Consider the following 13,763-nt stretch of genomic DNA (forward strand, 5'->3'; position numbering starts at 1 on the left):
CTGGAGCTGAGGTGATGCCTCAAAAAAAGAGATCTAAGTTGGTCTAATGGGTTTTTTTGGCGGTTGGCAAGAAACTTACAGGTGCATTACCGTCATCTACTGGTAAGGAGTGTGAACCAGGTATGGTATGCCCCTAAACTAATACCGCAGGAAAGTGAAAATTTTAATACCCAAAGCTGGGCACTTGACCATTTTTTGCCGGTCCGGCCGCGACCCTCCACCCTTGACTTGGGTACCCTTCCGGCCGCGACCCTCCAGCCATATTCATAAACATTCTCGGCCCCCGCCCCGTTCCGGCCCCCAACTCAAAAAAAAAAAAAAGAAAAAAAAAAGTGTCCGTGATTGATGTCGCTGCGGGAGAGACGCTAACGGCAGAGGCTTTTTAGGGATCATTAGCTGGCTAATTTACTATTCAAACCCGCTGTGGAAACGCTTAAAACACGCTTCAAAATGCGCCACACAGTACTGTAGCGTCTCCCAATGATACGCCATCAGTTGTAGTTCAATGAACACGTTTTTATTAATTCAACCGGCTACTGTTGGCCGCAGCCGACGCCAACACAAGTACAACAACCATTCAATCCACCCAGTCACACACTCTCTCTCCTTCGTCCTCTGCTCCTCCTCTCTCGCCCGCACCCCCTCCCATCCAGCAAGCCGCGCGACGCGTTCAACAGGCTCGGAAACAACATAACTCTGCAAAACACGAATTCAACCACAACAAAGATAACTCAGTTCGTTACAGTACTTTACTACTTACCAAACTGCACATGCTGCACTTCCATTGCAAGCCCCGGGGTTGTTTTATTTTGTATTGTATAATTATTTGGGCCCAGACCGCCAGGAATGACAGTCAACAAGTTATTTATTTATTTTCCACTTCCCCTCCTTCCCGGCCTTCAAAATAAAAGCGTACCAGCAAACCCCTATACACAGCAAGTTTGCTATGTCGTATTTCCGGAAGTAGTGAACGCCAGAAGAAGTGCATGAACTCCACCTTGATGTGCCAACGTCAGTTGAGTTGAGTTAGCAATATACTCGTGGACACAAGTTGTTTTGCATTTAATGCATTTAATTTTATTGAGAAAACGATCTGGAAGGTGGCGGCTAAGGTGGAACGTGGGTGAGTAGCTTGCTTATGCTTACTTTGCAGCAAGTAGCTGCGTGGTGCATCCGTCTCTGTGTGGGAAACTGTCATCGCAACATGTGAGACAGCAACGTGCGCTCAAAGCGTGTTTGTATTTCCTCATTGTCACGTCATGTAACCCGCGCCTCCCACCTGCAACTGGGGCATACCATTACAAAGAGGGGCCGGGGGGAGGGGCAATGCCGCAATCCCTATAACAGCAGTTGTCGCTTGCGCCGACGTGGGAGTAGAAAGAAGCCTAAAAATAAGCCTTTCACCAAATAGGCTGAGATGAATTTTGGCCACCTCGCGAGCGCGTCACACGCACGAGGGCCGATAGTGGGCCGGACTAAAATACACCTCCGGCCATGCTTAGTTAAGCCATTTTTTAAAATTTGACGGACGGACTGCCCAGCCCTGTTAATACCTAACCAATAACAATAACATCAACAGTAAATAAATTAACACCCAACTAACCTAACAATCCCAATTAAATGTCCTCAAATTCTTCTTACCAATCCTGTAGCCTTTAAATAACTATATAGAAGCTGGCAACCTTCCCTATTATTCAGCATTTTAACCAAATCCAGTTTCAGTTTGCTACTGTCCAATACACTGATCAAATGTCTTCTTCCCTCGTTGTAGTTTGCACAGTGCAAAATTACATGTTCTACAGTTTCTTCCTCTCCACATTGACAGTTCCCCGACTCATGCTTCCCTGTTTTGAAAAGTGAACTATTCAAACCTGTATGCCCAAATCTAATCTTAGATACCACCACTTCCTGCAACCTATTTCCCACCTTCCAACGCTTTTCAGCAACCCTCCTGTTGAATCTATAAAACCACCTTCCTCTGCTCTCTGTATCCCACTGCCGCAGCCATCTCTCCATCAATTTCTGTGTAACTATCCCTTTCATTTCCACCTTCCTAACCCCAAAATTAATATCTATATCAGACCTCAATGATGCCCGTTTTGCAATCCTATCCACTTTCTCATTCCCCTTAACACCAACATGTGCTGGGACCCAAAGTAACACAACTATCAACCCCATCATATATAACCTATACAATATTTGTTGTGTTTCCAGTACCACATCTGGTACGAGTGACCAACCTGTAAACTCTTTACCACTGAACTAGAATCTGAGCATAAAAGTGTACGTAATGGCCTGTTCTCCTAAACCCATTGTACTGCCATCAATACAGCTACCATCCCCCTGTAAAAACTGAAACCTCACCTCTAATCCTCACCTCTACCCATTTCTATTCGGAATTCCGGTATATACAACGCCACTCCTACTCTATCTTGTTTGTCCTTAGAAGCATCAGTATATATTTTAAGATAATTAGCATAACTGGATATATAATTATCTATTCTACCTGCATCACAATACCCCTCCCCATTTTCTACTCTCCTATTTAACAAAGTTAAGTCCATTTATAAGTCCCGTAGCTCAGGAAGTATCCATGGTGGAACCACTGAATGTGGAGCTGCCGTACTTATAACATATCGCTCTAAGCCTATATCCTTAGCTTCCTGACTCACAATCCACCCAAAGCATCTCAATCCCTTCTTTCCTTTCTCCGAACAAGGTTCCAACACCTTTTTGACGCGGTGATCCTGGGATCGTCCCTTCAAGCCGGCCCAATATCCGAATGACGACAGCTCCCTACGAATTTCCAATGGCATACACCCCAATTCCACTGCCTAGTGCTGCCTTGGAAGTTGTTGGAAATGCACCCATACAGATCCTCAATGCCTGGTTTTGGACTACGTCCAACTTCTTTAAAACTGTTCTAGCCGCTGACCGATACACTATGCAGCCATAATCTATAGTAGACCGAATTAATCCACAATATACACGCCTTAATGCCTCTCTATCTGCTCCCCAATCTCTGCCGACTAGACATCTCATCACATTATTAACCTTTTTACATTTATCAATCACCTTCTGGACATGTATAGCCCACGTTAATTTTTCATCAAACCATAACCCTAAATGCTTATATTGTTTTACTCTCTCTATAATTTCCCCATATAATGTCAGTCGTACTCCACAATTTCTTTTCCGTAAAAACATACTGTTTTTGTTTTCTCCACAGAAAATTTTAAATCCCATTTGTATGTCCATTCTTCCACTCCCTTAATAGATTCTTGCAATTTTGTAATTACAAACGCCAAATCTTTTCCTCTTCTCCAAATCGCCCCATCATCTGCAAACAACGACATACCTATCACCCTCTCCATCCCCAAAACACATCATTTATCATTATCAAACATAATAGAGGACTAATGATACTACCTTGAGGAGTTCCATTATCAATACCACATACACTTGAGTATTTCTCTCCAACTCTAACTTCAATCTTTCTACCTAGTAAAAATTCATCAATCCATCAAAAACCCTTCCTCTGAACCCCAATCTTCTCAATTTAATCAATGAACCTTCACTCCACATGATGTGATAAGACTTCTCTATACACTTGTGCCTTTCGTATTTCATGCTCCAAGCACACCACTGGATCTAAACTGTTCCTACCCCTTCTAAAACCACTTCGATAATCACTTAGATAACCGTTCTTTTCACAAAAGTACATTAGCCCATCATTTATCATCCTTTCCATAACTTTACACAAAGTAGATGTTAATGCTATTGGCCTATAATTCCCTGGTTTTGTCGGATCCTTACCAGGGTTCCTGATAGGAATTATCACCGCCTCTTTCCACCTCTACTGCAGGTGTCCCTCCATGCACACTCTATTATAAAAAACGACCAAAATATCCTTCGACATATTACTTAACCGCTTTATTGTCTGATAACAAATTTTATCTTTACCTGGCCCAGTCATTTTGACTTTTGACAATGCCCTACTCAGTTCCGCTGTTGTGAAATGCGTGTTAAGAAGGTCATTAGGCTCGTCCACCTCCAGCAGAAACTCTTTATATTTTGTACTCGTTGCTTCCCTTCCCTTTTTTCCTTCTTCACTAATATTATTGTAACCATGAACTTTAACAAAATGTTCAACAAACATCTCCGCTTTTTCGTCATCTCTTATCGCCAAAGTTTCTCCATCCTCTAATACCGGATCACCATAACTTCTCTTCACACCATTCATTCGTCTTATCACCGTCCATATTTTATACACAGTAGTCTCCCTTCCCACTGAGTTGCAAAAAGATTTCCAATACTGCCTCTTAGCTTTCCTTACTGTTCTTCTCACCACTGCTTGTCTATATTTATACTCCAACAAGTTTTGTAAACTGATTCCTCTTCAATTCTCTAAAAGCTTTATTTCTAAACTTGATCACACTCTTGCAGTCCTTTGTCCACCAAGGAACTGTCTTAGTCCCTCGTCCACTTCCCGACTTCCGGATGGACACCCTCGCATCTTCGAGAATGCTCCGACACACCCCGTGATTCAAACTCTCAACATCGTCATTCATATCAATCTTCAGCAAAGCTTTCTCACACCTATCTTGGTATTTGTCCCAATCCGCACTATTAAACCTCCACCTATCAACTCCATTCTCACTTTTGTTCAGATCCACGAACACTTCAACACATACCGGAAAGTGGTCACTGCCTATCGTAGTTCTGGTCAGTGCGTCCCACTCACACAAACCACCCAACACATCCGAAACCACTGTGACATCAATTGCAGACACCGACCCAGTCCTCACATTTATCCTCGTCCCTCTCCCATCATTCATACAAACCAAGTTTTTCATGTCCAATATCTCTTCCACTACCACCCTACTATCATCATTAAAACTGTCCCACAAAGTACTGTGTGCATTAAAATCACCACACCAAACCAACTTACCTTTCATACACGTGATAATTTCCCCGAAAGAATGAACTGTAAGCTTTTTACACTGATTATAATAATTTATTATTGTAATAGCACCTTCTTTTTTCAACACTTCAATAACTATATACTCCAACTCTATCCCTTTCCCCAAGATCCAATATTGCACCCCGTGTTTCACAAATGTTGCACACCCACCTCCTCTTCCCCCCCATCCCTCCTAACACTTTCATATCCATACAACACATAATCTAAACTAGGTTTAAGCCAGGTTTCTTGTACGCAAATAACATCAGGTGGCCTTGCTAGTCCTTTAATAAATCCTTTAAACAGATTTCCACCACCTTTTTCCGTACCTCGCAGACTCAGTGTGTAAACAAGCACGTGGAACACGCATGCCCTGGTCACGCCCACCAAAATCCGCATGTTTCATCCTCGTCTGTCAGTGACCTTCCTATTGGAGCCTGTAATTCTACAAGGTGGAATTCCTTGAAAAAGTGTTTTGATACAGTATTAGGGCGTCCAGAGGATGTTTGTTTTTCAAGCTCATGTTCGGGGCTCTTTAAATCAGGTCGCCAACTGGTCTCCAGGCCTGCCAGATCCGGTGTGACGTTCAAAAACCATTGAGAGATACTGAGACTACTTGTCTCTTTCTTGCTCTTCTAATTCATCTTCTTGTTCTGTCGTTCCTTTCATATTTTGACACGATACAATACAATACAATTTTATTTATATAGCGCATTTCATAACAGCTAGAGCTGTAACAAAGCACTTTACAAACAATACAATAAATAGAACAAGAACAATAAAAGGCTGTGCTACATGAATGAATAAATATAGACATAAATAATATATAAATATAATCAAAATATCATTAATGAAGCCAATAAATTGACATAAAACACTATATACAATTGACACTGGAAAAGAGCCGAAAATTTCAGGTCTGATCAAAAGCCCAAGAAAAGAAATGTGTCTTCAACCGGGTTTTAAAAATGGACTGAGAGGGGGCTTGCCGAACAACCAATGGGAGGTCATTCCAGAGGGAAGGACCAGCAGTAGAAAAGGCTCGATCCCCTCGGAGGCTCCTCTTGGTCCTTGGCACCTCGAGCAGCGCCTGGTCCGCAGACCCGAGGCTGCAGGAAGGTGCGTAGGAGTGGAGGAGCTCAGAGAGGTACGCCGGGGCCAGGCCATTTAATGACTTATAGACAAATAAGAGAATCTTAAATTGAACCCTAAAATGCACTGGGAGCCAGTGAAGGGAGGCCAGAATTGGTGTTATGTGCTCCATCCTCTGAGCTCCAGTTAGTAGGCGGGCAGCAGAATTTTGGACCAACTGGAGACGTTTGAGGGAGGACTGGCTGACTCCGAAATAAAAGTGCATTGCAGTAATCTAGCCGAGATGTAACAAAGGCAAGGATGACCATTTCTAAGTGCTGATGGGAAAGGAGGGGCTTTACCTTAGCCAGCTGTCTAAGGTTAAAGAAGCTCGACTTTACAACAGCGCTGATTTGCTGGTCCAATTTAAGATCACTGTCCATTTTAAAACCCAGGTTTGAGACTGTTGGCTTTAGATATGAATCCAGGGGCCCCAGGACAACAGGGTGGGATGGAGACGAGCCGCTGGGACCGAACACCATAACTTCTGTTTTCTTTTCGTTGAAATTCAGTGACATCCAATCTTTGATGTCCTCTGGGCAGGACAAAAGTGGTCTTGAGGAAGCCTCTTTTTTGCTTAGCGGGATATAGATTTGACAAGTCGTGCGCATAGCAGTGGAAGGAAATGCTGTGTTTTCTAAGGATGGAACCCAGGAGCAGCAAATACAGTGAGAACAGCAATGGCCCCAATATAGAACCCTGTGGAACACCATACGATAGAGGGGCAGAGTGGGACTCAAAGGAACCTAGGCTAACAGAAAAAGTCCTGCTACCCAAATAGGATCTAAACCACTCTAGAGCGCATCCACGAATGCCCACTTGGTGTTGCAAGCGAGTCAAAAGAATACCGTGGTCTACCGTATCAAAAGCTGCAGTCAAATCCAACAAAACGAGACATACGTCCAAGTGTCCTCCAGTGTCATTTGCCAGGAGAATGTCATTGAAAACACGTAGCAGGGCTGACTCTGTGCTATGCATCTTCTTGAAGCCTGACTGGAAACCTTCCATGACATTGTGTTTATCCAAGTATGATCTTAGCTGTGAGTGCACCACTTTACTTTTTCCAGAATTTTAGACATAAAAGGCAGCTTGGAAATGGGTCTAAAATTTGATAGCACGGCTTGATCAAGGCCAGTTTTTTTCAGCAGGGGTTGCACTACAGCATGCTTAGTTGAGCAAGTGGAAGAAGTGATTTTATTGAGGATTGTGGAAAAGGGCTATGATTTCATAAGCAGTTTCTTCTCACTCCTTTCCCATTCTGTACATTTAAAAACACAACCAAAAAGCACAACGTTCACAAATGTTACAGGCATAGACAACTGATTGACTGATTTCATTTACGCTTGATATAAACTCTTCCCAAAAAAATCACCATCACTATGACTGTCACCGACAAAATTGGCTTTGTATCTTTAAAAGATCTTTGCAAAACTCAATATATCATATTTTATTCATAATCATTTACATGTTTACAGCTTAGCACAAGGAGTCAGTTCATTCTGTTTCTTAAGATTCAAGGATCGCTGGTATTCTCACCGGCACTTGTGTTTCTCAACATATTGTTTAGTGGAGAAACTTTTTGCACACACACTGCAACTGAACAGTTTCTTCCCATTGTGTGTTCTTGTGTGCTGTTAAAGATTATTTATTTGAGGAACCTTTACCACAAACTGTGCAGGAAAAATGTTTTTCTCCACTGTGTGTTCTTGTGTGTCGTGTTAAATGTGACTTTACAGAGAAGCTTTTGCCACAAACTGTGCAGGAAAAAGGTTTTTCTCCACTGTGTGTTCTTGTGTGTTGTGTTAACGTCGACTTTTGAGAGAAGCTGTTCCCACAAACTGAGCAGGAAAATGGTTTTTCTCCACTGTGTGTTCTTGTGTGTTGTGTTAAAGTTGACTTTTGAGAGAAGCTGTTGCCACAAACTGAGCAGGAAAAGGGTTTTTCTCCACTGTGTAATCTTGTGTGTTTTGCTAAATTTGACTTGTCAGAGAAGCTTTTGCCACAAACTGAGCAGGAAAAGTTTTCTCCACTGTGTGTTCTTGTGTGTCGTTTTAAATGTGACTTTTGAAAGAAGCTTTTGCCACAAACTGAGCAGGAAAAAGGTTTTTTTCCACTGTGTGTTCTTGTGTGTACTTTGAAAGACCACTTTAAACTTAATGTTTTCCCACATTCCCAGGATTTGTCACGAGTGTGACATGCCCTATCACCTTTAGCTTGTTCATCATCATCATTAGTGTCAAGAGAGTGTGATGATGTGTCGTCACTATGTGCTTGTGATGGTCCCCAGTAGTCACTTTCTGTTGTCGTACGTTGACTTGAGCTTCTGCTTGAAGGGTCCGACCCTCTGTCATCCTCAATTTCACCCTTGTCTTCATCTTCACTCTTTAAAGGGACAAAGGGCAGTGGTGACTTGTTGATATCCGCCTCTTCCTCTTCCTCCTCCTTTTTGATGTGAGTGATGTCTGGCTCCTTTTGCTCAGGACAAAGATATTTTTCTCCGACGTCTGCAGGACACAAACAGACAAACACGAATTTGGTTTGGTCAAGTCAAATCTCACTTTGATGTTGTGTAATATTGTTTCTACAGTGCTACCTTGACTTGTGCCCGGCGCGCGCATGCGTCCGATACCTACTTGGATTGGACCATCAGATTTTTTTTTTTTTTAAAGACAGCTGGCTACTCAAACCCGCACATGAATTGATTTGATCTATGGACACCCTGCTATGTGATATGAAATTATCATTTCTGTTGTTCTGTTGGTTGACTGGAGGTTCCGCCTCTCTGTCGTCCTCACTCTCACCCTTGTCTTGATCTTCACTCTTTGAAGGGACAAAGTGCAGTGGTGACGTGATCTCTACCCCCTCCTCCTCCTCCTCTTTGATGTGAGTGAAGTCTGGCTGCTTTTGCTCAGGACGAAGATATTTTTCACCGACGTCTGCAGGACACAAAAAGACAAACACACATTCGGTTTGGTCAAGTCAAACCTCAGGAGGTGTCTTTGATGTTGTGTATTATCGTTTCTACATTGCTACCTTGACTTGTGCCTGCCACGCACTGAGCAATGCGTCCGATCCATACTTGGACCCAACCATCAAAAAAAACAAAAAAAACACAGCTGGCTACTCAACCCCGCACATGGATTGACTTCATCTATGGACACCCTGCGATGTAATATGAAATTAAAATTTCTCTTGGTCTCTGGTAAAACAAGATATTTGCATTCCAAATTATTGAAGAAATTAGTTTTCTTTCTGATTTTTAAAAATAGTGCATGCCAAGGGTCACCAACTCCAGTCTTCAACTGCCAATAGTCCTTTGTTGAATTTGCAGCATTAGGTTACATGCAAAAAAAAAAGTTTTTTTTGTCGTTTCGGTTAACATTCAGTTTACACGATTGTAGTCCGCATCATTCAAAACTAGGCTTGTCAAAAATATCGATACTTCGGTACTTACTAGATACTAAACATTTTGAACGGATACAATATTAGCTTGCTGTGGCATCAATATTACCGATACCAAATCACTGACTTCGATACCAACAGCGCTGTGCCAACGTCTGCTCCTAATGGTCTGCGGCTCCCGCACACACTGCCGAAGGCTGCCCCGTGCGCCCCTCCTTCCCTGCTCTGCCGAGTGCAGACTGCTCGTCGACTCTCTAGTTAGCCGCGCACATGAGCTACAAACAAAGTACGACCGATTTAAAAAAAAAAAAAAAAAAGCGTGCTCCCCAGGCTCTTGCAGCCGAAGCTGTGTCGCAATAGCACGGAAGCTCGCCCCCACTCGGGCTGCCGTGGTCCTTTCGGTCAGCCCCTCCGCTCACTTCGTACCGGCTGGCAAGCGCTGGCAAGCGCGGGCCGCGGCTTCTCTGAATGTGCGCCCGGCCCTTCCCACGGATCTCCCCAGCAGCCGCCGCAGTGGCAGCGGTCGCCCATCGCGGGGTCGCTGATCCTGCTTGGGCCGGCCCGGCCCGGCTGGCTCATTCGGCCAACGCCGAGCCATAGAATGACGCGTGGCGGCTCATGACCCAAAGTCAGAATCAGCTAAGTATGTCTAATGGCAACATTGAACAGACAAGTTAAAAACTCAAATGCACATATTCAGCTAATATTTGGTTTATAGCATACGCAGCTGCAGCATATACAGAAACACTGTACATACATATGCATCATATGTTTACATAGACTGCTTAGATTAAATAGACTTCCTTGCTTGCCCATAAAATGCAGCGTTGTGTTTGTCATATATATTTTCTTTCTAAAGCAAGACAAGGTTAGCCAAGTGTTCAGTAGCATGTTTTCAGTAACAGCTGCATTATTGTATTGTCTTGAGCTTCTCAAAAATAAAGCTCTTAAATAATACTAGATAATAATGCAAAAAAATGTATTAAAATACTGATTCAAAACAGCCCTTTGAGTAATCCATGGTAAAGTTCACAAATAGTAAAAAGTTCATGAAATTGAAGAACAGAGAAGTTCATGTGATTTGTCCCAAAATAAATCCTTCTATTTTTTTTGTTAAGAGTCGGAATTGTGAATCGTTAGGAATCAGAATCGAATCACAACATCGGAACCGGAATCGTCCGAATTCAAACGATGCCCAACCCTACCTGCTACTGTTCTGGATAGCCAATAACTGAAAGTATTTTAATTTATTTTATTTTTACTATTATTATTATCTGTGACTTGTTGGTTTGCCTTAATAGATAAACATACGGGTCTAGATACTCAGACAATTTACAGATTTTGTTGTCAATTTATGTTACTGTAAGTGGTGGGTGTTATTCTTTTTCACTTCCTCAAACAACTTGAAAATGATGTGCCATTGGTGTTGTACAGTATTATTATTTCTTTGCACTAGTTCAGACAATTTACAGATATATATATATATATATATATATATATATATATATATTTGTGTTTTGTTCTTTGCACTACTTATTTCTTTGTTTTGCACTACCCGAGGCTCAGACAACTTAAAATGTGTCATTGGTTCCAGAAATTGACTGTACAGAGGGTTGTTGAAGTTAAATACTGAAGTTGTACTATTTTTTACACTACCTCTTAAAAAAACTATTGTATTAATGATAATTTAAGTTTTTGGCGATAAAAAAGTTTTACAGTAAAAAAAAAAAAAAAAAGCCCGTTCTTTAATTTGTTTCGTGTGGTATCGAAATGGTATCGAGTATCGATACTGAACTGGGTATCGGTATCGAAGTGGAAATTCTAGTATCGTGACAAGCCTATTCAAAACTAGCCTGAATTCCCGAGGCATGTTGTACAAACTACGGTGCCTTATTAGTATGACGTCAGGATACACCCATGAATACGTCACAAGTCTACATATAACAGTGATGAATGAGTGGGAAAATGCACTTTTCAGTTAGTTGCAGCTTTGTTATTCAACTTTATTCTTAATACAGTGCCCAATGTATGAGAATGGGTGTTGTCATGACTACATCTTTTTTCTCTCTCTCGTTGGGTGACACTTCAGTCACACAAATCACATCCATCCATCCATTATCTATACCGCTTATCCTCACAAGCATCGCGGGGCTCCAGCCTATATCCCAGCTGTCTTCGGGCAGTAGGCGGGGGACACCCTGAATTGGTTGCCAGCCAATCACAGGGTACACAAAGACAAACATCTGCACTCACAATCACACCTAGGGGCAATTTAGAGAGTCCAATCAACTTACCATGCATGTTTTTGGAATGTGGGAGGAAACCGGAGAACCCGGAGAAAACCCACGCAGGCTCGGGGAGAACATGCAAGCTCCACATAGGGAGGCCGGAGCCGGGATCGAACCCACGACCTCTGAACTGTGAGGCGGACGTGCTAACTAATCGACCACCGTGCCGCCCATAAATCACATATCGAATAAATTTATTTCCCATTGTGATTGCTGTAGTAGTTGGCAGTGGTACACCAGTGCTTACAGCAGCTCAAAATATCATTTTATATATCATATCATTATGGAATAATAGGAGACATTTAAATTATATACATATTCCCAAAAATCAATGTAAATCTAGACATAATTTTTACTTAAATATTGCCATAGAATATCGTTATGGTTTGAAGAAGCTGTATTAAGCAATTTAAAATATAAACAAGAGCTGTTGTTCACAAACGCTGTCTATCCATAATTGTTCTGTGAAGCAAGTACATATTTCAGATATTTTTTGTAGAATATCATCAAATTATCGTTATCAAATTCTGGAAAAATATTAGTATTTGTTTTAGCCCATATCGCCCACCCCTACAGCTGACTATCATTACCATACACTAGTAGACAAGATGACATTGAAATACAACCACATGATGCATATTTTTATCGATAGAAAGTCGTTCTTTCCAGAGCAAATGAAGTGTACAAACCTGCTCCGTGTAGCACAAAACGAGGGTGCTTGCTAACTCCGCCCAGCAGTTGAAGATGTTGCTCGTTCTCGTCATTTATTCCACAAAGTTCCTCCTCGTATTTTGTTGTCGTCACTGCACACATTCTCACACGGCAATCCCAACAAATTCTTACTCTATCTCTGCTTCTCTTTGTTAGCGGCTAGCGAGCTAAGCTAAATAAGCTAACTGGGCCGAGAAGCATCAACGGGCAACGAAGAGAGTTTATCCGGACACAATAATGTCCTTTGAAGTAGTGATGGACGTTCTGTGCGGAGCCTGCGGTCCGTTCGACAGTAGCTGTGTCCAAATTCACAGGCTGGGTCCTAGTTCGAAGCCTTCGAAGGCTCCTCCTCATGTAGCCTCCGTGTACCGCCAAGCCTGTGGCGAATTTGGACAAGAACTATTGCAGTCCGGTAAAGTTAGCAACAGATTCGGCCCATTCGGAGTTGTCGGTCCAATAACGTAATAACGAAGCATTATTAAATCACAAACAATGCTTCTATCTGTCCAACCATAGAAGTCCGTGTACTAATCAATTGGCTGCGTCCTCTAATGTCCAATATGGCGTCCACATGACGTCACTTCCGGCGCGACAAGACCGTGATACAGTGATCCCTCATTTCTTTTTCTTTTTTTTCCGTTGTATGTGCCAGATGTTTTTTTCCCACGTTTTCAAACATTTTTATAATTGAACAACACAATACGACATACAAAAATGGCAACAACTGAACATGTTTTCAACATTACTTAACATAATTGCCAAGGGAGCAGTAGTTACATAATATATAATCAAAACAACACAAAAGGCAGAAGAAATTAAAAAAATAAAATAAAAAAATACAAGTGCATATGTATAAGTATGAATTATATGTACATAAGTCTTAAAACAAAAATAAAAAGGGCATACAGTAATAAAGACATTCAACTCAACACAGGGGGAAATTCCTTTGAGATGTGATGTATTATTTGTATCTTTGGTCTTTTAATTAACTTAAATGACTTAATGTAAATACCAAATTCGTTCATAAAATTCTGAAAAATAGGGTTTGATTTTTGATATTTTTTCTTGTGGATAAAGAATTTTGCTATACATAGAATTGTATTTGTAGAGATTTCCTCATTCTTGTTTAGAAGAGTAAGACCAAATGTAATATGATTTCTTGATAATGACGTTGGGAACAATGGGATTCTAGGAGTGATCCAAAGGTGTACATCCTTCCAGAATTCTTGTGTTATTGGACAAGCGAAAAACATATGGTCAGTGGTTTC

The 13,763-nt window shown here is 41.7% G+C and overlaps 1 protein-coding gene across 1 annotated transcript; it reads right to left on the reverse strand.

The window, feature by feature from the left end:
• Positions 1-7,270: 7,270 nt before the first annotated feature.
• Positions 7,271-13,103, reverse strand: LOC147126941 (uncharacterized). The gene is made up of 3 exons (XM_086022169.1): positions 12,474-13,103; positions 8,896-9,030; positions 7,271-8,598 (listed from the first exon to the last, which is right to left on the reverse strand). Exons 1-3 carry the CDS (start codon positions 12,595-12,597, stop codon positions 7,736-7,738), a joined length of 1,122 nt encoding a protein of 373 aa, XP_085878295.1. The 5' UTR covers positions 12,598-13,103; the 3' UTR covers positions 7,271-7,735.
• Between the last annotated feature and the right edge of the window lie 660 nt (positions 13,104-13,763).

Source organism: Filicampus tigris, chromosome 22, assembly GCF_054856515.1.
Source record: "Filicampus tigris isolate MCC_2025a chromosome 22, RoL_Ftig_1.0, whole genome shotgun sequence".
Taxonomy (NCBI): Eukaryota; Metazoa; Chordata; class Actinopteri; order Syngnathiformes; family Syngnathidae; genus Filicampus; species Filicampus tigris.